At 39.3% G+C, this 26,350-nt stretch overlaps 1 protein-coding gene across 3 annotated transcripts in view; it reads right to left on the bottom strand.

Annotated features, from left to right (window-relative positions):
• Positions 1 to 17,821, bottom strand: part of LOC122070668 (CRC domain-containing protein TSO1-like) — a 32,299-nt gene extending 14,478 nt beyond the window's left edge. For 2 of the 3 annotated variants that reach the window (XM_042634873.1, XM_042634874.1), the window contains exons 1-6: positions 17,612 to 17,821; positions 15,810 to 15,970; positions 14,860 to 15,706; positions 3,806 to 4,530; positions 3,638 to 3,712; positions 3,377 to 3,563 (exon numbers count right to left, since the gene is read on the bottom strand). In XM_042634873.1, the coding sequence (XP_042490807.1) occupies positions 3,377 to 3,563; positions 3,638 to 3,712; positions 3,806 to 4,530; positions 14,860 to 15,706; positions 15,810 to 15,970; positions 17,612 to 17,671 (2,055 nt within the window). In that variant the 5' untranslated portion in view covers positions 17,672 to 17,821. Of the gene's footprint in view, positions 1 to 3,376; positions 3,564 to 3,637; positions 3,713 to 3,805; positions 4,531 to 14,859; positions 15,707 to 15,809; positions 15,971 to 17,599 lie in introns of all 3 variants that reach the window. The other variant, XM_042634875.1, reaches the window with a different exon arrangement.
• Positions 17,822 to 26,350: the final 8,529 nt, after the last annotated feature.

Genomic DNA, 26,350 nt, shown 5'->3' with positions numbered 1-26,350 from the left:
GAGATGAGGATGTTGAGATGGATGTGCGGCAAAACTCTAAGGGATAAGAGTGAAGAATGACCGGGTTAAAGCTGATTTGGGAGTTGCCCCGATTCAAGATAATCTCAGAGAATGTCGACTAAGATGGTTTGGGAATGTTCAAAGAAGGCCTTTGGATGCCCCAATACAGAGGAGTGACCAGATTCAGATGGATGGAGCTAAAAGGGCTAGAGGCAAGCCGAAAATGACTATTGATGAGTTGGCAAGGAGAGACATGCAAAAGATAGGTCTCCACCCTAGTATGGCATCTAACAAAGCTGCTTGGAGGGCAAAGCTCCGGGTTGCCAATTGTTCGTAAGTGGGATGTACCTAAGTCTTTTTTTCTCTCTCTAACTCGGATCCATGTAGCCAACCCCATTTACTTGAGATAAGGCTGAGCTGTTGTTGTTGTTGTATATTTTGAGTATTCTAGAAGTCTAGATATGTCCTTTATTTCTTTCTTAGTGAGCAAGTTATTACTTGTTAGGTAGTTTGAGTCTTAAGTCAATTAGTTTTTAGGCTCATTTACATCAACCTCCCCTGGCGTTTGCCTCTATTACGTCCTCCCCGCTGAAAATTCATTTATTACATTTAAACCAAAAAAACTAACACTGTTAGCATCTTTTTAGGGCCAGTATGTTAAGTGGACAGAATTTTACTGAAAATCCTATTTTGCCCTTATTGTGTTCAACATATCCCCACTTGGACCCGATTTTGTTCGTAGGGTTCTCTTAGGCGAAGCTCTCTCGCGGTGACCCTCCTCTCTCCGGCAAAGTCTTCTTAGGCGACTGTTTCTTTCGAGTTCTCTACCGGCGAAGTCTCTCATCTCAAGCGACAGTTTCTTTCGAGCATCTTTTTAGGCGAAGTCTTCTCATCTCAGACAACTTAAAGAAGAGAACCCAAAAGGTAGAGAGAGAGAGAGGCATTTCAGGCATCGTCATTGTAGGAGGTGGAATCTACAGCCTTGCCACTACCCTCGCTCTTCACAAGTACTTCTTGTTCTTCTGTCTGTGTCTGTGTGGGTGTTTGTGTGCGGTGACCAACCTGAATTCTTAAAAAGACCTTATCTCTCTCTCTCTCTCTCTCTCTCTCTCTCTCTCTCTCTCTCTCTCTCTCTCTCTCTCTCTCTCTCTCTCTCTCTCTCTCCCACTGCGAGTGTGTGGTGTGTCCCAACACAACTTAATTTCAGAAAACGATCATCAATTTGAAGGTACAAGACACCATAATCTTTCTCTCTGATATATAGGTATGTTGTTTGCTTGGAAGGAGACCAAACTTAGTTCTTCTTGGTTCTTGAAGAAAGATAGTAAGACTTAGTTCTTGAAGAAGAAAGTAAATCCGAAATCTCTCTCTTTCTCTCTCTCGGATGGATAGGGAGTTTGTCCCCATCAATCCACATGTGTCTGTGAGAAAATTGAATTACATGTTCTTGTTGCATCGCTCACAATGAATTGGAAGTACAGAAGCAGGGGAAATGACAGTTGTGAGAGGCTTAAGAATGAAGGGCATGGAAAACCCAATTCATATTGGCTTCATCAATATGGAACCAAAAACCCTTTTCATCTGTCAGTACATCGATTCCAACTTGGTCCTCTTTGTTTGTAGGGGTACCCATTTCCCTTTCTCTCTTCTTCCCTCTAAATTGATTGATATATGCCTTCATCAACAACTTTTGTTAATTTCTGCAACTTGAGTTTGATGTGGGGGAAGTGAAGATTGGGTGGATCCACAAAGATAGTTTGGTGAGAAGCAATTGAATACAAGGGATCTGTATACAATCCCAGCTGGTTCGGAATTCTACTTGTTAAACACAGGCGATGGCCAGAGACTCCAGATTGTTTGCAGCATTGATACATTCGTGAGCTGTATGGCCAATACTCCAGATTGTTTGCAGCATCGATACATTGGACGAGGACCCTTCCAAGTTCTGTTGTGTCTCACTGATCTAGCCTGCCTTCTTTCACCAAATCTCCCACAAAGATAAACCCCTGGAAATGGCCAAGAAAAAAACCCTTTTCTTTGCAGTCAAATTCAAATTCTCACATCTTTCCTCTTTGCAGTCGTTCTTCTTTGGTGGAGGAAGGGATCCCCAACCCGTGCTCTCCGGGTTTGACCACAAAATCCTCTGTGTTGCTATGAACGTAAGCTATGAATCAACTGCTGCCCTAACTTCTCATAATCAATGCAAGGTTCTAATTTAGGGACTAATCCCACGAAAATTAACTTGATAAGTAAAGCTCCCACAGTCACATAACCTTTGCCAGAGACTTTCCTAAACCTTCGCTGGAAATGGCAACTCCTCTCCACCTTCGCCGAACAGGTAAGGGTGTTAGAGGATCGGTTTGGGGTTACTTTGTGATGGTTGTTGGTTTATAAAAGGGAAGAGGGGTATTATAGGTATATAAATTGTTAGGGGCAATTCTGTCTTTTAAAATTCAAAACTAACGCTAGCTTAGCTGTGTTAGTTTTTTGGGTTTAAATGTAATAAACGAATTTTCAGGGGGGAAGACGTAATATAGGAAAACGCCAGGGAGGTTGATGTAAATGACACTAGTTTTTATTTTCTATATGTTTCCTATTTGGTTACTTTCCGTGTAATTGAGTCCTAGCTTCCACTATAAATAAAGGCTTTGTATTGCAAAGAATAACAGTTGAATTAATAAAGTTTATGAGAGTTTGCTTGCAATTTTGACCTAAGAATGTTTTGTTTCAGCTAAGATAGTTGTGGGAGAAAGACCCAGGACTGAGAGAGTCCACCCCAGCCACATCTATTCCTTCAATACATCCTTTCTCTACTTTCTACTCTTTTTATTCTTCAGTTTATTTATTATTATTCAGAGAACAAAGTCCCAACCGTTGCTGAACAGAAAAGCACACAACCAGGATATTGATTCTAGTTACAGGGTCTTCTAGGGAAAAAAATTTCAAGTGCGTAACTTCCAGGTCAGATCCCTGATTGCTGAAGGATTTTGAGGATTTGTTGACGATCCTCACCAATTGATCCAAATTTTAGGATCATCCGACGCTTCCAACTCAAGTTCTTGAAGAATCACCAAAGTTTATTTTTTCCTTGCACCCAGCATAAGTCTCAATCCAACAGGCAGAATTTGTTCAGCTTCTGACAGTTTGTTCCCTCTTATAGGATCTCCATTCTATCCAAAATTCAGCTCCATCCGAGCTGAGGTTTGTCAGTAATCGAAATCTCATCTATTCAGCCCTATTTTCCACCTTAATTTCTGTTGAATCTGAACTGAATTTGTGTGTTGGAGTTTATGATGGATCCTACTGGGACTGATTACCCCTTGGTAATTTAGTCTGACATCAACAATACTCAGATTTATTTCGAGAAGGGACTCACCACCCCACTGTTTGCTGAAGACTCAGAGACAAGCTGCACAATCTTTGGAGCAAATGCAAGTGGATTGCGGGACTCAATTTGTTGACGGATGCCAAGAACTGTTTCTTCATATTCAGGCTTGTTGAAGCACTCCTGGCATGCACACAGATCAGCACAATACACTCCTGCTGCAAAGCATTCACAATAACTGCCAAAATGGATAACAAAAATCAGGAACTACATAAAATTAAGAATATAAAGGAAAATGTTCTTCGCACTTACAGTTTCAAGCATTTTGACCTCTTACAATTGCAACGTTTGCAACCTTCATTCTGACTGTTGCATGATTCCTTCTTCCTGGACATATCAAAATCCCAATTACAGTTGCCCCAATAAAAGAAGAATGATATGATAAAATTTAAATTAAAAAAAAAAAGGGACCAAACTTGCCTCCCCTTTTTATGGCTTGGTTGGTTGAATTCCTCAAACATGTCAGCACTTTCGGAGGCAGATTTTCTTTTATGACTTGGGATCGAATGGCATTCCATGAGTTTCAGCTGCTGAGAATTTTTTACAGCTTTCATGCTGTCAGGTACCTGAGAGGAGGCAGAACTTGCCAGAATCGTGGCCTGACTCTCTTGCTGATCATCATCAGTATTTGATGAAATTTCCCCAACCATTCTGAATTGAAGTGGGTTACTCTTTGAGTCCTCCTGGAAATGACTGTTAATAACACAGAATGACTTCTGCCCTTGTACAATCACAGAACACTTTTCCACTAATTTCATGCTTGCAGTTACACCAGTTACCTTTGCCGAAGAATGGACAATGCTATTTAAGTGCAAGCCAATACCAGTTGGCACTGGAGCTATTACAGGAGCATTACCATAATCTCGGACAGATTTATCAGCCTTATCAGCTCGCATTTCAGAATTTTGAACTGGAAACTGAGACAACTTTGAAGCAGCCAGTTGCGATAAATCGGGTGGTTGCTTTGGACTGGAAGCAGCACTTGGTCCAAGATTACATAAATCCGGATCCCCCAAATCTGTAGAAGTACCAGGAGTCATATTTGTTGGGTGACTGCAACAGCTCCCAGCAATATTTCTGCAACCCTCAGCAGCCTCAAATTGTAGACAACGTCTAAGCGTGCCCCATTGATGCTGACTGGCCTCCTACATTGACTGTTGCAATTATTCTACTGGCAATAAATATTAAAAGGAAATAGATAACAGAAATTCAAGCTTACAAGCGTTACTAGACATCAGTTTGTTAAAACTTGTCAAATTATGAGACTTATGGTTCCAAAAATTAGAACTAAATTTATTGGACATCCAATGAGTAATGGAACAGACAGGATAGATCCAATCCATCATACCAGGTAGATCAGCCAATGCTGTGGTACACTGTTGTTGATATACATTGTTGTGTTACCTTCGTAACAGCTTGAGCTTTCGGGATAAGCAGTTGTACCATGGTATAAAAGCCAAGAGGCCAGTGTTCTATCCCTGATTGGTGTGGGGGAGTGTATTGTGCCCCTGCACTCTGAACCCTCGATGCCATGTGTTGGTGTCACACGCAGAGCTGTGTCTATGTGGGCCTGCACGTGTGGCAGGTGTTGATATTCAGTGTCGTGTGCTCTTTCTAACACTCGAGCTTTGAGGTTAGCTGTTGTAACAACTGTTACTATAAATCTTTCTCTCACCGGATCAATTGGTCTTTGTTTGGATCATCAGATCAAGATAGGTGTCAATAGTGGTTAGGAATAATCCAACTCTGGTAGGGACATTCAGAACTTAGTTAAACTTGATCAGAATCCAAACTCAGATCAGTCCATAAGCACCAAGGTTATCAAGGCAATAAGGCAACCAAGGTGAGGGAGGATGGTAAAATCAGGGCATCGCCTAGGCAACCAAAGCGCTAGTCCAGGCCATAGTTAGCAAATTCGGATTCGGGAATTATTCGGACGGAGAATTATTCGGAATAATTCGACTGGTCAATTTAAGGGTTCGGTCAAAAAAGAGGTCAAAAAAGCGGACAAACTAAAAATCGGATTCGAGAATTATTCGATTACAAAAATAAAAGTCGGGCAAAAAATTCGGACGTTTTTTTTTATAATTTATTGTATGTTTTTTATTTATCAAGTAATTAACTTGATATGTACACCTAGAAAGAGCAAATTACTGTAGTTCAAATATACAATACAATAAAAAACTAGGAAAAAGCTGTCATTGGGTGATGGAAACAATAGTTACAGTAATCCAATTTCTAAAGAAATTGTCCTGTAAGAATATAAAAGTTCAAAATCACATCATTCAATCCATGACTCACCTAGTTCCATGATTCCATCATCCATGCTTAAAAGGAAAAAACTATTCTAAATAAAGCAAAACATCCACAAAAGGATTGATCTTGAATGAAATTGATCCAACTGACTATGGGTTGTTGAGTTTCTCAGGGCAATAGTTCGGTTTTACAAATACGGTTGCAACAGTAAATTAAGAAGAATAATATTGAAGGGAAGAGGGAGGAGGAGGAATATAATGCAAGGGAAGGGAAGAAGGAACTAATCTTTGAGATGAACGTCAACTCCAAACTAGGGAAAGGGATGGAAAGCAGCAGTGCAGCACTCACATCTGTGAGGTAAACTCAACTCAATTTCATTCAATAATCAAGTCTACCTATCAGTAGGATTACATGCATATAAATAGAAAATAAAACTTCTTACAAAGTAGAAACTGCTAGACAGACTCTTCTCATATTAGGAAACAACTCAAACAATTCTCCTACGGATATCCAAAAACTCCCATAAAAATTTAAGTGTGAATTACAAGAAAAAATCCAAGGTAAATAAATGCTATCCCTTATTAACCATCGTGTAACTGTATTCCAGAAATAAATGGAAGGAACAAATTGAAAAAATCCCTAGAACACAAGCCCGGAATCCCTCGTCTCCTCTGCAACATCGATCTTGGATTGGGGGCTTTTCCTAATAATCAAAATTTTAGGGTTCAGTGATTTGGGATTTTTCTTCCTCTTCATCTGTCAATCAAGGGCTTGCTTGAATTCAGTAGAGGAGCTGAGTTAATAGAATGGTTTTTTGCTTATAATGTTTAATAGTCAATGCTGCCACTGTTCAAGAGGATAATTACTAACCCGTAGCCGCAAGAGTCCTAGGAAGGAAGGATGTTGTTCAACGAGGCGACGAGGCAGCGAGGATGCTATTCAGCGAGGCGGTGAGGCAGGGAAGCAGCGAGCCGCGAGCGGCAAGGCAGCGATCGGCGAGGCAGTGAGGCGGCAATTGGCGAGGCAGGAGCCACAGGACTCAGGAGGCGGGATTGCGCGAGGCTGCGAGCGGCGAGGCAGCGATCGGCAATCGGCGAGCGGCGAGGTGCAGAGTCTGTCTGCAGAGACCGTAAGAAATGGGAGGGATGTGGTTTTCACTTTTCAGAGAGGGTTAGAGTTAAAGACCGTTCGGTTTTGGTTTTTTATGTTTTTTTTTTTTTTTTTTTTTTTTTTAAGTGGGTTAATGGTAACCGAATAATTCGGTTTAATCCGGTTTGTCATGATCTATTCGCGGTTTATATTCACTTTTGAAAAAATCGCGAATTTTACCGATTTTTATTCGGATTCAGTCAGAATTTTTCATTTAATTCGAAAATATTCGATTCGTCCGAATAATTCGCGAATTATTCGGCCAAATTGCTAACTAGGGTCCAGGCTGAGCCGCCTTGTCACCTAGGCATCGCTTTGACTTCTTCAAAGGGGCAGAAATATTCCTCTATTGGTTAATCATGCCTAATTAATTACAACTTACTTGCTAAGATGATTAGGGCCTGCATGATAAACATTATGTTTCTCTGTTTCTCAGGATTTTTGTTCTTGGGAACAAAAAAGGAATAGAGAAATCTGTTTGTTAATGCCGGTTCATTTTTTTGTTCCTAGGAATGAACCGGGACCAAAAGGTTGCTGGGAAATAGGAACAAAGAAGCATCTTTTGGGAACTTCTTTGTCCCATAAATAAAAGGGAGAAATAGGCGGGTGGTCTCGAATGAATGTCTTCGTGAGTCGTATCTCCTCCGCGAGAAGTTCGAGCGAAATTTGGGTGTTTTCTCCAATGAGGTAATCTTTCTCCTGCTTGGAAATTACAAATTCTCTAATGAAAGTTTCAACCTGAAATAGGGTTTTGTTAAAGTAGCTACATGGACCCTTTGTACCGTGGGCGTACAAAGGGCACATGTGTTAGTGGGTCGGTGGGATCCTTAGCTCCCACAGTTTTCCCTTGCCTATTTTCTTACCTATTTTGTCTTGTTTCTAATTTGGGTAGATTTCTATACTGTCTAGTTTCCTAATTGGTTTTAGTTACAAATAAAAAATGCAAGGGAGACTGCAATTCATGATTCTGTGAACTTGCAGTCTCGGTTCTTCTTCTCTTCTCCTTTCTCCTGGAGTGGTTGCTGGGTGTTAGGCCTGTTGTTACAAGTTCCATTGCTTAATGCAAGTGCTTTATTGAGCTCAATTAAACCAATGGTTTTCAAAAGTGACTTCCATTCTCATTAACAATACTGGAAACAGATCTTAAAAAAAAATGGAAGAACCAAAGAAGAGAAAAATTTGGGTCTTCATTTATAAGTGAGTTTGGTTCTCTCACCCTCAACTATCCTAGTTGATGAACACAACCAATCTCAGGAAAATCTTTGCAAACAACAATGGAAGCCATGAGTTTGGGACATCGTGGAGGATTTGGGCATTGGCGTGCACCATAATTCATTAATTCGAGCCCTAGTCCAGTACATCATTGTAATAGTGGCTTTGAGAGTGTCGGATCAGATGCATCATGGGTATCCACTGTATGGTGTATATGCCAGTGGACCATCCTTCGAGAGCATTGGTTCATTTGGATATGGTGGTGGGTATTGACAGTACGGTGGATCTTCTACTTCATTTGAACAGGAGGGTAGGTCAGGTGGTGGGTCATCTTTTGTTGACAGCAACTTTGGGTATCCATCCCAACCATGTGTGCCACTAATGGAGGGCCGGAAATGGTAGGGAAGAACCCATGAGATGAACTTAGAGTTGCAAGGGAGGAAGAGAGGATTCACATAAGAAAGGGCGAAACACGCCAGCATGCATCACAAACACTCAACTCAATTCATCTTTACTATTCTAATTTTTAAATCAGTTACATGGCATAAATAATAAAAGTCCAAAATGAAAGGAAACCTACTCTGATTTGGAACTCAAATTAAGTGGAAATTAAATCCCAATAGCTATCTCCTACTTAAGCAACCAAAAAAAAAAATTGCATGAAAATAGAAATAAAATCCTAAGAGATCCGACAAGCCAAAGATCAAAATTGGATCCAGTTCATCTCTGTCTAGATATCCAAATGGGTTTGGATCGTCCAAGTCTGTGCATCTACATCAACTGAGACTGAGACCAGCAATCTAAAAAAAAAAAAAAAGTTGGAACTCTCTCCGTAGCAGCCCTACCCCTTCCATAAACCCCCTTCGATTCCCAACCAGAAAGCACCTTCCCTTGCTGTAAAACCAAATCAATAAAAGAAAAAAACAAAACAAAACAAAAACAAAAACAAAAACAAAATAAGACCTCAAACCAAAACCCACCCTCCCGTTGATTCTACCTTACAAAATCCACACTGTCCTTTCTTTCTGTTTTTCCTTCGATTGAACCCCTTTTCTAAGGCTCCGTCAACAAAACAAAAAAAGAAAAGAGAGTGAGAGAGAGAGGAGAGATCGAGAGGAACGAACAAAAAAGAAGAAGAGTTTCAGAGAAGAAAAATCAAACATACTTGGATTCGAAGCTCTCGTCGCGACTATTTTTCCTCCATAGAAGCTACAATTCACGATGTTAGGTGGAGAAATCTCCCTAGACCATCGAAGATACCTCCTCCCCCTTCGCTGATTTCCCCTGGTTCAGCAGCTTTTTCCTCCCTCTTACAGGTTTCAGCTTCAAGGAAGAAAACTCCCTTTTCTCTGTCGGTATTTTGAAGGTCTGAACCCAAACCCCCCTTTTGTCGATTTGCATTCCTTCTTTCCATATTTGCCCTTGTCTTTCTTGTTTATTATCTTTTAACTTGATTTTTATTTAGTTCCTATACTTACCCATCCTATGACAAAGTACCAAGAGAGCTTATTTGGCATGTCCTAGAGAAGAGAAGGGCATGAATAACTACGTGGATATAATTAAGGACATGTATGAGGGAGTGGTGACGAGTGTCAAAACGACTGACGGTCAAAGTAATAAATTCCCAACTACAATTGGGTTATACCAAGGATTAGCTCTAGTCCTTTGTTTGCATTCATTATGGATGATTTAACAAGGTACATTCAAGATCCAGTTCCATGGTGTATGCTATTCGCTAATAAAATTGTTTTGGTAGATGAACAATGGAAGTGATTAATACTAAACTGGAGCTATAGAGATCAAGCTTGGAATCAAAAGTTTTATCATAAGTAGAACAAATACAGAGTATATGAGATGCCCCCTCAATCAAACTAGCTGAGGGGAGGGAGTGGTGAGACTTGGGGAACGGGAGCTGCCCTAGAGTGACTGTTTTAAATACCTGGGGTCCATCATTAACAAAGAAGATGATATAGAAGATGATTTCCCACGGAATTAAAGCGGGATGGATGAAATGGAGAGGTGTGTAAAGAGTGCTATGTGACAAAAGAATGCCTAGTAAACTCAATGGAAAATTCGACAGGACAGTTATTCACCCAGTTATGACATATGAAGCAAAGTGCTAGGCAGTTAAAAAGAGTGATTTGAATAAGCTGAGTAGCGGAGATGAGGATGTTGAGAGGGTTGTGTGGCGAGACCAGGAGAGATAGAGTAAGGAATGAGGGTATTAGAAACCAGTTGGGGGTTGTAACAATCTAGGAAAAGCTTCGTGAGAGCTGGTTGAGATGGTATGGCCATGTGCAACGGAGACCTACGAATTCCCCAGTAAGGAAGAGTGACATGATTCAGTTCAAGGAAGCCAGAAGAGGTAGAGGCAGTCCTAAAATGACTATTAAAGAAGTGCTAAGAAAATATATGCATACAATTGTGCTTGATTCGAATATGACCATAGATAGAGTTTTATGGAGGACGACCTGTGTAGCCGACCCCTTTTAGGGGATGTTCATGTGATGTGTCTTTGACTACTGCTTTATTTTCTTCTATTACCACCTTTCTCTCTTCATTTTAACTCTCTTGTGTTGCGTCTTTTTATTATTTTTCATATTGGATCCATGTAGCCAACCCCACTTAGTTGGGATAAGGTTATAGTTGTTGTCATTTTTTACCCCTGCCTCCTTCATACATTCTAAACATCATATGTTCTTATTGCACTTCCATAATTACGGTCTTGTTAGTCACTCAAGGATTTCTATTTAATTACAATTTTGCCACCCTATTCTAAACTTCCACTTATTTAGTATTCTGCCATTAGTGTTCTCTTATTATTTTCCATCATGGTAGCCAATAGTGAAGTCCTCCAATAGCTCAACTCCTATAAGGGCAAAACTGATGCAAAATTTGATGCCCTCACTACCATTGTCACTTCCCTTCAGACAATTATGGTATCTATGCAAGTTTCTATTAATCAATTTGTGGTCGCAGATAGGGGAAAGAGTCTTATTCAATCTGGAGATTATTCCAACACCACCCCCCATAGGATCCATCACAACCACTGCCACCGTCACCGCCACTTCCACCACCATATGGAACTGGTCGATATCTCATTGATTTTATGTAGATAACAACCTAGAATTGTACCTTGACTAGATTCACAGCTTAGAGACATTCTTCAGATGTATGAGTTGACTGAGGCCCGAAAGGTCTTATTTCCAGAGGCTAAATTGAAAGGCACTGCCCACGTCTGATGGGTCAAACAATAGCAACGGAACCCAACCCGAGGTATTGGGTTAGTCACTACTTGGGCTGAAATGCATGAAGTCATGAACCGAAGATTCTTGCCTCTTGATTACAAGTAGTGCATGCACCTCAGGTTTGCACAGTTGAAACAGGAAATCTGACCGTTGAAGAGTATGTTGCTAGATTTTATTATTTTGCCACTTGTTCTAGTTTTGAGAGGGATGAAGAAGTTTTAGTGGCATAGTTCTGTAATGGTTTGCACCTTCAAATTGGTGCTTCCCTTGCATCTAGTTGACTGCCCACAAAGGAAGATGTCGTACCAGTAGCGTATCAGGTTGAGGAAAGTCTGAAACATCCATACAATTGGAGAAGTTTTACAAATACTTTTCCTAGGGGTCGTAGTTCTATTCTGTAGCATACTTCTACCTAGGAAAAGTCATTCAACAAATCACAGGCTAGTGCTTCATCTATGGCATCTTCACGACCTAGTCAGTCGTATTCTCCACCTTGACATGTTTCTGACATGTCAACTTCACAAACTACTCGTCCATATTCTCCCCATCAGCATGGTTCAAATAAACCTTGTGAGGCGACAAAGTTTACAATTCGGTGCTACTTGTGCAATGGATTTGGATATATCAGTGCTCAATGTCCCAACCGTTTGGTTGCTTTTATTGACAAGGACTCTCTTCTACCTTCTATTCCCGAAGAGCAAATTAGTTTTAAAATAATTGATTTAAGGGAAGAACGCACATCAAGTGTAGTCCATGACAGTGATGACACTCCCAATGATAAGGACCCACAACCCTTTTATATCATTGTTCGTAAGTTGGGATTGAAGACAGAGCCACATCCAAATCTCTACAAGGTTGCTTGAGTGAACAACACTAATCTCAAGATCACAGATAAGTGTTTGGTCACATATTCTATTGTTGGATTTAATGATACAGTCCAATGTGACGTCCTCCAATTGAAGGTCTGCCATATCCTTTTTGGTCTACCGTGGTTGTCTGACGAGAGTACAGCATTGTGGCTGGCTATGCCAACAACTATACTTTCAAGCATAACAAAAAGACTCTAAAAGTTTCATCCTGCTAAGGATCTCCCTAAAATTAAGCTCAAGAAGATGGTGGGATCGTTCCTCATTCAGCATATTCCTTCAGACGGTCTTCTCGATCCTTTTACTAACTCGGTAGAGTTAGGTTCTTTTCAAAGGAGGAGAGTTGATGCAAACACGACTGCACTTGCCTGATTGGACCAACAAGGCTTTAGAAGCCAAGAAGAGCTAGTCCAACCCAGGGTTTTGGTCCAACAAAGGTTGGAAATAAATTAATAGCTTATTTTGTCTTTTATTTCATGCCTTTTATTTTCCAAACTTAAATGTAGGATTGTTAGTAGGAGTTGGTCGGTTTACGTATTTCCTTTTGCATTAGTTTCCTTTTAGAATTGTTTCCTAGTTTAGGCTAATTACTATTTCAGTTGAATTCCTAATGATGTCTTTATTTTCCTGTATAGTTGCTATAACCGATGGACAAGTTAAAGTGATTTAATTTTGAATGAGAACTGATTTGGTTTATGCTCCTGTGAGAGTGTGTGCTTCCTCTTTTCCCATTTGCTACTCTATTCTTCCCCTTCTTCTCTAAGGGCTCTCCATCAGCCACCTCCACATCCTATCAGTTTGAGTGAACCATTCCCTAAGTTGGGAAACCTAAGAGATGTTGATGATGTGTCTTATAGATGGACAGTGACAGACTTCCAAAACAATTGGTCCCAAAGCATGTCACGGGACTCATATTTGGTGCATTCAGATGAGCAGCTATGACATAAGCAGTGGTGCGCAGCTCGTGGACTAGAACCTCCTAGACACTCCGACTGGTATTGACTGGTGAGAGATAAATCTCAATTATGTAATATTATTATTTGCTTTGGATCCTTTACATTATGTTTTATTTGTTTTAAACTTTTAATCATGCATTTTCCATTTTTAGTTAGTAGCTTATATATGTAGTACAGTTTCAGTCAATGTACACTAACAAACTTGGGTCAACACAAGAATTATCACTTTAACTGTTTTTTTTTTTTTTTTTCATGAAACTAATTCTTTGAATAGGTTAGAATTGTCAAAAAATAGGATGTACACAAAAAATCAAACATAAGGAAAGACAGTTTGGGGGCCGAAACCAAGGTTTCCACCATTGTAGGCAAATTTCCCTAGTTTTCTCGAAATTTCGGAAAACTTCGATCTCAACTAGGGTTGAAACCTGATATTTTGAACCTTGTACCCAATTCACCCCCTCTTAGGTTGTCAACGATCCAACATGGTATTCTAGTAAACAACAAACTCATGTTCCTACAGGTTTATGTTCACTACCTTTTTCACATAAAAGCTCGAACTATTAGGAAAGGGCAGCTTAGGGCCAGTTTGGTATCGTTTATGTTCCAGAAACGTCGTTTCGTGTCAAAAACGAAAATTTCAGTTTCTGTGTCAAAATGCAGTTTTTAAACAAAAAAATGGTGTTTCAAAATTTCAGATTTTTATCGAGATTTTTTTTTTTTTTTTTTTTTTAAATGGAACGAAACTGGGAAGACGGAACTCCATTAACTCCAAAATGGAGTTCCGTCCAATCTCGTTTCTTCAGTTTTTTTTTCACTTTTCGTTCCAAAAAAACAGAAACGGATAAGTGCACCAAACAGAAGATTCCGTTTTTTCGTTCCAATAGAACGAAAAACTCTAGAAACGCTTTTTTAGAACGATACCAAACGGAGCCTTAATATATACATCAACACTCCCCTGCACGTGCAGGCCAAGATCCATGGTCATTGCATGTGGAGTTCACACAAGATTGCTTTGTGCAGCACCGAAGGAGAAGTAATGTCAAGAAAACTCTTCCGATGCCACTTCCCAAAAGTCAAACACTTGACCTCCCTACTTTGATACTATGTTTGCTAGTGTTTCTCCTAAAAACTCAAACTAATAGGGAAGGGCAGCATCAATGTATGCATCAACAGTTTACCAACCAGAACTTGCACAGTCCAAAACCCAATAGGAGCATAACAAACTTACAAGAGAAGGAAGGCAGGACCATCGTTCAAGTTAAACCCACACCACGGCAGTCCCTAATTCCAGCTCAAGGGTAGCTTACAAATGAAACTCAATTTTAGTATATAGAAGCAAGAACAAATCACACAACAATTTCAGAAATCTTTTACTAACATATTTTCATTAATAGTTATTTGAACTTATGCTCGACCATGGACAAACAATATCAACATTTTCCTATTCTCCAACAAAAAAAAAAAAAAAGTTCAAATTTGAATGCTTCACTCAGTTTTAATTCCTAGTTCATTCAATGAGGTGTCAGAATAGCTTGCAAAACACGGGGTTCATGTTAGAACTGTTAGGGGCTTGATCTTCCATTGGAAGAGTCATATCTTTCCTGAGTGTAATATTGCACAAATGTTTGAAGCAGGGAAGTAATTTCAGCATAACAAGGGCCCTATAATGGATCATTTGTAATATCTAGATTATTTCTTCTTATGAATAAATTGATTCCTCTTCAAAAGAGCTAAACAAAGATAACTAGAAAAATCAATTGATGAATTAGAGACACCTTATTTTGTACCTCAAAATTAGACTGCATCTTGCTTTCAAGAGACCCATTTGATATTAATCCTGACTTCTTATCATGATCTCGAGATGCCTGAGAAATCTGCAGAGATTCAGGCAACAACTGAGGGGTACAATCCCATTCATCCTGCTGCCCACCTTCTGCATTCTGCAGCATGACATCTTCTAATCTATGTTGACAAGGATTTGTGGAGCAACTAGACCTTTGTCTCTTATCAAAATCAGCATCCCCATGCTCCCCTTCCATTGCAATTATAGAGGATAATTCTTTAGCAATTTGGACCACTAAATTCTTGTCATTTTGAATAAAAGAAACATGTTTTATGGACAAATCAGACTCCAAGTGAGCACTGATTTTCTCAGAAATTACACCTTGGTACTCATCAGGAAGCCTCCCACTATCCTTCTGCTGTTCAGCTTCAGATTCAACTGGATTATCAGGGAACAGCAACTTCTCTGCCACTTTATCTTCAGCTTGTTCTAATGAGGTAAGGGATGCAGCCATCGCTTCACTATCAGTGCCTTCCCTGTTATCAATATTATCATTAATGTTTTCTATGTTTTCCTTCAAGCTGGAACTACTCTCTAGTGCTTCAGACGCATCATTAGATTGCTTCAAACATAAATTGGCTGAATCAATGGAATTCACACTGTCCTCTGGGTCCACAGGATCAGCCAGGAATTCATCAACACATCCAGGACTGCAGGCCTGAACTTGAATGGAGCACTTGCTATCACATTCCTTCTGAGAGCTGCTGTAAATATCTGAAGCTGCTGCAACCATCTTGCCGCTATCATCATGCTGAGAGAGCTCTGCATTTGATGAGTGTGAAAATTGGGGCCTGAAAACAAAAATAAAATTATCACATGACCAGCTTCCAAATCAAAATCCACATTCTCCAATTTGAAAAGACAAAGCACTGTGAAATTGAAGGCAACAAATACCTTTTTAAGAAACTTGCTTTTCTCTGTGTGTTTATCTGAGGAGATGTAAACACAGGAGGTGGTGGAGGAAAATTAAGTTCTGAAAATCCTTGTGCAAGATGAAAAGACTTAACTGGCTTTATGGGCGACAGAGTGCTAAGGTAATTGGAAAAAGGTGATTCCTGCAATTTATTTAGAAGTAAAAATGATGAACAAGAGCCAAATTTGTAATGTCTTACAAAAAAAAATCCAGGTGTTTTCTATCAAGAACAATAAATCTAAAGATATGTCTAACTATGGTAACACTTATATCTCCAAAGGGAATTCTCAGGAGTCATATGAAAAAGGCACATCTTAAAAATTTTCACAATTCAACATAAAAGTAGATCCATAAAGTCTTCATTACAATGTCCATTACATGTGTTCTTATGGAACAATACATAAACAGATTAGAGGGTAAAACTTTTTAAATGCTTACCAATGGTGGAAGAAAACGGACTGGAAAATGGGAATATAATACTAAAAAACTATGGAAACTTGGAAGAGCAATCAATAAGTTCAACCATGACCTTTCAAATAACAAAGTAAAACTTTCATGGAAGTCCGCCTCTGAAACACATGGGAGCTCCCCAAAAGTGGGTAATCTTGCACTACCATCATCCTTTTAGAATGCCTTATCTCACCTTGGCCCACTGAAGATAGGAGTTTTCCTCCTCACCTTTACAGAGATTGGGCTTCCTATATAGAACAGTTGTCCTTTTCGGTAGTTTGGAGGAGGAAAGTGAGGAACATATATTTTCCCTCTCCACACTATGGCATTTGGTTGAGATGACCACTCTATCTTCAGCCAGATAGTCAACTTGATCGGTGTGTCATTGAAATTTTTTTCATTTTAGAGGATGCTCAGTTTACAATATAAGTGTTTGCAAGCATTTATCACACATCGAACATGGCTGGTGTGAATACCAAGAAATAATGAGTTTTCCAACAACTGCACACTCACCTACTACAGCTTATACGGACATACACCAAAGCAGCCACAGAGGATGATAGCAGAGCCACACATGCACATGTCCACATCGAAGAGATGTTTGCCCGATGAAAATTGGGCCCTTGGCCTGACGGCCTATCCATCCAGAGGACAAGCTGGCATGGTGGGCTGTAAAGGGCTAGCATGACACCATGCTTTTTTAAGTTTTAGTTTCTCTATAGACATATAAGTACCAGCCTTACCGATATGGCTGCAAAATTCATGCCTTAAAATGCTCAAGAACTTTTCCTGACTCGTATCATACTGGAAGACTGTAGACGCTGACAAAATCAAGGGCAAGATTAGGTCCATAGAACGTCTAACAGTCACACGTATTAGTCAGAGAAGGTAATAACTTGACCAACATGTTGGCCAGCCATGCAGCTAACTGTCAAACCAACTTGTTTTGGATGGCGAACCTCTCTAATTCCTAGACTAAGGAATGACTTTCCTGGCCGATCTACAAGCCTCCACATAAATGCAAACCCTAGCCAACGCATTGCAACAAAAGATCCTAAACCAGATTTCAAATTCAAACCATTTCAAAGATTCAAACAACCCACTTCCAAATTTATCAAAAAACACACAAAAAAAAATGGGGAAAATTCACAACAAAACAAAGCAAAAAACGAAACGGGTATTCCATCTACAGAATACCCACAAATAAATAAACCCAATTACGGATTAATAAATTTTCAGATCATCAACCTGAATGAACTATAGTAGAATAGTAGTTCCAAGAAACAGCATTAAAAATAAAATAAATTTATAAATCAACAACATTTTACTGTACTTGAACAGTGGGAGAAGCTGATGAAGTAGATACGATACGATTGCCTTCAGGAGAATCCATGGTTTGAAACCCTACTTCGCTTGAGACGCTCTCTCTGCATCTTTTTTAACACTGATGTCCTGAAACGGAAGGACGGAAAAATGGGAAAAATGGAGCTTTTATTTCTATGCTTTTTCAGGCTCAGAAGATAGACATGTGAGAGAAAGAGATGCGAGAAGCGCCAACTCTTAAATATGGGCGGGAGTTTCCCTACGCCGTCAACTACGACGTATGTACACCGTATAAGATTTGCGAAAATAAGGTGTGCTTTTTCTTGTTTTGAGAAGTTACCCGGAGATGATCTGATGATGTGACTTTCTCAAATTTTTTTTTTTTTTTTCTGCAAATGCTTTTTTAATGTAAGCTAGTTAAACTTTTATACTTTGCTCGCATCTATCTTTTTTTTTTTTAAATAAAAATAAAGAAAACAATTTTAACACCAGTTTCACAGCTGGACTCGTCGCCAGGGTGCTAGCATGTATCATCCTCTCTCCCCTCCCTTTGGAAAATGCTCCTTGCCCTCCTATGTCCAACCTACAGTTGGTGCATGCCACTAGCTTATCAAAAGCTAGCAACATGTGCAACCCTCTTCCTTTAACTTTTTTATAGACCCTAAGAGTTTATCAACCGTCACCTTCAATAACCATTTATAACCAATAGATACATTGTCCTTGAACCTCTTAACAAAACAAACATGATTAAAACACTCCATAAATTCATACACATCTATGGGTATCTCGGGTAGGAAATCACCTTAGTCTTCTTCTTGCTTCACTAATTGTCCATCTCCCCTTGTGTAGGGGCACAAAGTCGAAAAGTAAAGGAATTAGGGTTCACTCTTTCTATCTCGAGGTGTATAAAGTTGAATCGAAGGGATAAGGCAAAGGTCTGCCCAAATCTCTAATAGGTTGAGAGTTACATGATGAGAAGGTTTTACGCACTAACCCCGCCTACCCGGATAGTTCTTTTTTTTTTTATTTGGATCATTCGTAATCTTACTAATCCTTCTAACTAGCAAATATATAATGAAAGCAATAAGTCTGAATGAGTATCTAACCTAAAAGTAGTAAACATATAGGAACACATATAAATCTAACAAAAGCACAACATTAACTATCATGATGAGGCAGAGGAAAGATTCTGGTTCCAAGCATCTAGATTGTCTTACATATTTGATGGGGACAAGAATACCAAATATTTTCACACTGTGGCTAAATCCAATCTCCATAGAAGGAAAATCACCAAGGTCATTTCTTGCAATGGTCTAACTTTCTCAGGCCCAGTAGATATTGCCTCGACATTCTCTGAATTTTTTGCAAAAATCTTTACCACCTCTAATTCTAGGGATCATACCCCATATATGTGTTTGTTTCCTCTTGTGATTTCTCCATCTGACTTACCCTCTCTTGTCGATTTTCCTTCTATGGAGGAGATAAAATCAGAGGTCTCCTCCATTGGTTCCTTCAAGGCTCCGACCCCGATGGTTTCCAGGCCATTTTTTTCCATCATTTTTGGAATCTCGTTCAATGGGATGTTTGCAACTTTGTTACCTTTTTTTCCTTTTTCAAACTATTTCCCTCCCTCCTGTCACTAATCATACTCTCCTCTGCCTCATACCAAAGAAAGAGAACTCTATTGCGGTTGGGGATTTTCGACCTATTAGCCTATGTAATGTTACTTACAAGGTGATCTCAAAAATTCTTACTTGCAGATTGAAGCGTCTGCTTTCTCGGTTTATTTCTCCTTACCAATCTGCTTTTGTCCCAAGTCGTCAGATTGTCAATAACATCAATTTAGCCCAAGAAATTTTTCATTTCCTCATATCCTCTAAAGGTAAAAAGGGATGGGTTGCCCTCAAGCTAGATATGGCGAATGCTTATGATAAACTAGAATGGGGCTTCCTCAGATGCATCCTTGATTCCCTTGGTTTTGGGGATAGATGGGGGACATGATCAGTTATATCATTAGCTCCTCCTCTTCCGCCATTAAACTTAATGGAACTGCTTTTAACTTCTTTAAACCTTCCAGGGGTCTTAGCCAAGGATGCCCCCTCAGCCCTTTCTTATTTATTGTTGCAATGGAAGGTCTCTCGTGCCTTTTAAATGCCTGTAGACAACTTAATTTTTTCAAAGGCATCAAGGTGGCAAAGAGGGCACCAGAGATCTCCCATTTGCTTTTCGCAGATGATACCTTTATCTTCTATAGAGCTGAGGTGAATGATGTGACCAATATTAAGGGTATCCTTGAACTCTTTTTTGACCTTTCTGGCCTAACCATTAAATTGGACAAGAGCTGTCTGGCCTTTAGCTCTAATGTTTTTTATTCGGCTAAGTCCAGAATTTGTTCCATTCTTGGAATTAAGGAGATGGACACTACTGCCGCCTACTTGGGCTCTGATCTTTTCCATCCAAGAGCTAGAAGTACTAGTTTCAACAAGGTGATTGCTAGGGTTAAAAACGAGTTGAGTTCTTGGAAAGCTAACTTATTGTCTTTTGCAGGTAGATAGGTTATGCTGCAACCTGTCTTAACTTCTATTCCCTATCTTATTTTCTTTTCCCGAAATGCATTACTAATAAACTGGACTCTATTTAGCAACGTTTCTGGAATGGTGACTCGTATAATAAGAATAAATTGCATCTAATTGGCCAGCATAAAATTTGCCCTTCTAAACCGTTTGGTGGGTTAGGCTTTAGAAAGGCAGATACTCAAAACCGGGCTCCTAAAAATTGGATGGAGAATTTTAACTGAGCCTCACTGTCTTGGGATGCAAGTTCTTGTATCCAAGTATTTCCCTAATAGATCCATTTTTCACCCATCCACTTTAAGGAAGAAGGGGTGTCCATCTTGGAACAATATTGTAAAACTCTTACCTACTCTATCAAAAATGGTTTTTAGGAAAGTTGGAAATGGCCACAATACTGACTTCTGGTGGGACCCTTGGATTCCTACTTTAAGAGTCCATTAGCTTTAACTTTTTCCTGTCCTGACACGGGCTCTCCGAGACATATGGTCTCGGATTTTATCAATGGGCAATCTTGGAACTCTAATTTGTTACTTTCTAATATTCCTCTTTCTTTTTCTTCTTCTATTTTGAACATTCCAATTTCTAATCAGTTTAACCGATGGTGGTGCCACTTATCGAAATCTGGTATTCTCACAACTAAGGTTGCTACAAAATTTATAATTAATGTCACACCTACTAATCTGAATGGATTATCAAACAGGTGTTCTTGCCCATCTCCTTGCTCACATAGGTGGCGATTCTTGTGGAAACTCCACATCCACCCCAAATTTAAGTTTTTCTTTTGGAGATTATTGCATGATGGCCTTTCGACAACGGATGTGATTGGACAGTGGACTACTGTGGACACATCTTGTGCCTTGTGCAAGACTCATCATGAAACCTTATGGCACCTTTTCCTTTCTTGTGAGATTACTAAGCACATTTGGGCGGCCAGTACCCTCGGACTACATACTTCCTCCTTTACCGCTTCATCCTTTAAATCCCTCATTATGTACTTTTTTAATGCCCTGAACCTTAAAGGGAAGGATCTTAAGCTTTTCTTTTCGACCTTTATTATGTTTTACTACTTTATTTGGTACTATAGGAACACAGTCATTTTCTCTGCCTAGAAACTTAATCCTCAACAAATTACCAGGCATGCATCTTGGTGGGCTGAATGGTATTCTAAACCACAGCAACCTCACACCTCAAACATTACAACTCTCCCCCCACTCCCACGATGGAAAATTCCATCGCTTAATAAGCCCATTATGATATGTGTTGTTCATACCACACAACTGGCTATTGAATGAGTTGTTTGTTTTCTCTATAATGGTATATGTCTTTTATTAATGACCGATTATATAATGATAGGGACATTTATGAAGGATGTACTAGGGCTCTGCTATTCGGGCTCAAGGTTACCTCATAAAGGAAATGGGAAGTAGCGGAAGCATGGAGCAACACCATCTTTTTGACAAAGCTAACCTCTGACCTCTCCACCACTTTTTGGCCACTCAGTGTATATATATATATATATATATATATGTATGACATAAAAAACTGAACGTGAACATAATGTCGTCAAGCTGCCTACATACTCTTGTTGGGGATCATGTTATAATGTAGTCCAAACAACATGATATTTATAATATAATTTAATGTTGAACCCAAAAGGTTCTATATTTATTGTGTTATGGATATGAAAGCCTTGTATGATGTGTATTTGGGTGATCGAACATGTTTGTTAAGGGGCTTTGAAAAAAAAAAAAAAAAAAAAAAAAAAAGAAGATGGAACCCAAGGAACTAAGATGGAGCTCATGATAAAAAAAGATGGCATGTTAAATAGCAAGTAATTGCTGCTAACGATATACAATGAAGAAGCTATGATCTTCCGTGAGATAAGATATTCAACCACTTCAAAGGTAAATTCAGAAGAAGAAGTATTCTATGAAAATCAATATTATGTGAGCTTTAAAAAGTGTTACTTTTATATAATCTTGTCCACAATAATAAAAACCTTACAAAATATATAAAAGGACCTAAGTGAATAAACTCAATAAACTAAGTGGTTTCACTTAGAAAACTTTATGATCATATTGTCCGTGGTCTTTCGTGACTAATTGTGGTTATCCTTGCTTCATTAGTTAATTCTAAGTTATCCAGACGGACTCATGGAAGGTCGCTCATGGGTGCTTCCATCAAAACATAAGCAATGGGCTTTGAGTCCCCCATAATGCGGTCAACCATGGAAACTGGCAGTCATCTATGTGTGGAGTAATTACTCTTCCACACTAGTGATGTTTCATTATTGATTTGAATATTTAATGTAGCATTTGGACTCTAACTAATTTTGAGGAACTCTAGAAGTATTAAAAATCTTGTTGTTTTATGGTTGTCCTTGTTGGCAACCCGGCCATGTGGCGGTGATGACGTGGTCACTTTGGGTGATGTGGATGAAAATGATAACATGACAATGTCCAGTGTCACCGATGAGATAACAGAGCCGCTTGGTATGCATGGAGTGGTTTGATACATCCTCAGTATGTGGTGTGGGTTTCTGGGTCAAAACTAACAAAATTGGCCTATTTACTCTTGGGGGCATTTTTAGCCGTGAAAATGACATTTTTGGAAGATTGTTTCTTCATGAAAAATATGTAATTTATCTAGTCCAGTGCATCTGATTTTGTCGCATTCCGATACCGTATGAAGAAGTTACAACATTTGTGGTAGTCGAGGGCAATTTTGGCATTGAAGATGAATTTTTTAAAGGAAGTGTTCTCCATGTAACGATACGACAAAAATCCGATATTTCCAACGGTTCTAATTTCATCGCGTTTCGATTCCGTATGAGAAAGATGCATCATTAGAATGTCTAGGGGCATTTTGATCTTTTTACATCACTGAGTCAGATGATAGGGTCTTCTAGAAAGTCGTAGAGCGTCCAGTCATGGTTCCAACGCACTTTGTTTCATCTTGATCGGATATCGTATGAAAAAGTTATAAGTGTTTCCGTGAAGCCGATTCGAAAATCCATCAGTTGCTCTCGGTGTTGGGTGGATTTTTCAGAATTTATTTTTGAAATTTGAAGGGCTTTTGTGTAATTTTAAGATTTTGAAGGTCTGAGTTGCAGGGGATCTTTAAGCATTGAAATATATGGAGGCAGGGGCTTGATTGTAATAAAAGAGAGTATAGGGTTGTACAATTGAGGGTTCAAATAAAGCCATGTAGGCCTTATTCTCATCTAACGGCGGCTGAACTTAGGCACTGACGAGACGGTTAAGATTCCTGCACAAAGATCCTCATTGGTGAAGTGCATCTGACATCATGGTGTGGTGCCTCACCATATTGAATCTTGATTGTGTGTATCGCATGTGCATAGAATCTATAAAGAGATTCTTCATATCTTGATCTGAGCCAATCATATCAGATCGGTTCCGATCTAACGGTCAAGATCGATGAAGCTTTATTAAAGTTAGATGATAGCGTACCGTGAAACTCGCTACACCAACCAATCGGTAAGCGACAATGCGTCTGACAATGTCAGCGCATACATCATGATGACGTCATCTTTGACTTTGTAAGATTCAAATCTAATGGTTTAGATCTATTGTCCGTTGATTTAATCGGACGGCTTAGATTATAAGATCTGTTGGATGAAATCTACGGTTAGATTTCGCCTCTGTTGTGCGCGCTGTCGGCGTAGCCTACGCCACTCCTATGAAGATTCCATTTCAGACTATCTCATTACTCCAACTTCAAATGGTCATATCTCCGTCATTTTAACTCGGATTTGGGTGAACCACAACTTCAAATGGTCATATCTCCGTCATTTTAACTCGGATTTGGGTGAACCAAGTTGCTACTTCTTCATTTTTTCAAGCCCTACACTATGGAAGCAAGAAAAATGAGTTTTTATTGAAGAAATGCTACGATTTTGGCAAGAGAAGTTTTTCCCTCTTTGTTGGTTCTTGAATGAACATGAATACTTGATGATAAATGTTCTTAGGCCATTAAATGAGGTAAAAGAGGTGGTTAAGGTGTGTTAATGATACATTAACTCAAAGCCTAGGAGGAAGAGAAGAAAATAAGGATGTGTTTGCTTTGAAGAGCAAGAAGCCAAGGGGAGAGAAGGTGTGAGCACCAAACTTGTCAGTACAAGTTTCGAGTCATCCCAGACAATCGGTTGTGAGATTCTCTAACATTTGATTTACATTATATGCATGTATGTATGTTAGGGTTAGTTGTGGATGAATGTATACATGCTAGGTTAGTTGTGGATGAACTGTAAGCATACTAGCTAGTTGTGGATGTATATGCTAAGCAGAGCTTGACTGTAGGGCATTGATATAAGCCCAAATTTACTGTATTCTTTATTGAGTGCTTAGTGGGTGCTAAGCACTGGGAGTGAGTGCTCTCGTGTAGTGGGTGCTACACATTGTACCAGCACTACGAGTGCCCTCTCAACTTCGGCTTGAGAAAATTGGGTGTGGGTGCAGTCAAAAGTAGTGTATTGAGTAGGTACGAAGCCTTTACAGACACTACTCCGGGGACGTAGGCAAATTGTCGAACCTTGTAAAAACCCTGTGTTGTGGGTGCTTATTGTTTGCATTTTATATTGAAGTGCTTGGAATGTAGAATGTGTGTGCACACTTGGATGTGCCTATGAGAGGCCGAGTGTGCATACGACTGTGTGCAAACAGGGACAGGTATATCAGATTTTTCTTGGTCAGACATCTGACAGGTTTTTGGGGATCGAAATTGGACTCACTGATTCACCCCCCTCTCAGTGACTGCGGGGTTACAACAAATCTATGATGATTTAATACTTATATTGTTTTCAAAATCAGATTTTAACTTAAATAGTACATTTAGGAACAATAGTGGTTGACTCTAATAACTAGTCTTATTGGCTTTAATGGCTAGTTTGTTTCCTATATAAAGGCTTGAGTAATTTGAACAATATATAGAAGCGATAAAAACTTTAAAAGAAGATGTCATCTTGAGAAAAAGGGCAAGAAACTCTTATGAGAATCGTTGTGGTCAAACGGTTCAACACCTGGCTTGTAAATAAGTCTTTTTGTTGTTTTTATGAGCTTGTTAAAGCTCATTATTGTACTATATGTACAAGAGTGAAATCCTTGACTAGTTGTCTGGGTACTCAATCCAAGTGAGTGTTATTGAGTTTAAAAATAATCCTTAGTCAGTGTGGCTCAGTTGCCCAACCTAAAAGACTATGATTAAGTTGTGAAAATCCTTGGCTGAGTGGTATGGGTATCAATCCAAGGGACTATGGTTGGTTGTAAAGCTTGATTCTTGCCATTTGGAAAGGAATCCCCATAGTGGAAGAAACCTTTAGTCCAATGGATCTGGTGAGCAACGAACTTGGTACGAACCGTAAACTTTGACTCCCACTAAGCACATCTTGGGCCATTCACACGGGGATGTTTAATGCTCTTCACTGCTTTTCAGTGAAAGTTGAATGGTTCTCATTTAATTCTGGTATGATCCAGTCCATGTCGTTGTGAGGTTAGTATGGGCCCACGGGACTAGTCAGGCTGAAGGCCTGGATACCCGTCGTTAGCCAAAAAAAAAAAAAAAGGTCCTGGTAATGCCATAATAGGTATGTCTAGTTCATGATGTTATGTTTCTTATATCTATATCATGGTCATGTTTGTGTTTCTATATGATATTACCTCTATCCATGTTTTCCATGATTTTCTCATGGTTTTTTTTTTCTTCTTTCTTCTTCTGTTGTTTGTTGCCTCCACATGCATTTTCCTATTCTGGGGGTATTTTTAGGGATATTTTCTGAAATTTTTAAGCTTTGTTTAGGCCTCGAGGGTGTCTTTGTAATTATACTGTATTTTTGCCACGCACAAATTTCCATGCTTATTTTCTTGCCATGTTTTTCCTTGCTCATGCTTAGTATATTATTTTCTTGCCATTTGTTTTACAGTTGAACCTCCGGATATGTGTTCCTTATTCTGATCTTTTTATTTCAGTATTTATTTCTTCATAGTTTATGTATATGTTAGATTATTTGCTTTAGCCAAGTAACAAGAAGACTCATATCTATCAGGGCAGCCCGGAGTACCTAACACCTTCCTTAAACCGTAATTTAGACCCTAATTCAAATTGATGGTTTGACCATACTTCCATTGGATGGATTCTAAGTCATCCATTTGTTTTGCAAG

The sequence above is a fragment of the Macadamia integrifolia genome, unplaced genomic scaffold (genome assembly GCF_013358625.1).
Source record: "Macadamia integrifolia cultivar HAES 741 unplaced genomic scaffold, SCU_Mint_v3 scaffold968, whole genome shotgun sequence".
NCBI classification, from domain to species: Eukaryota; Viridiplantae; Streptophyta; class Magnoliopsida; order Proteales; family Proteaceae; genus Macadamia; species Macadamia integrifolia.
Note: the sequence above shows the minus strand (reverse complement) of the source record. Positions and strands in the feature narration are given on the sequence as shown.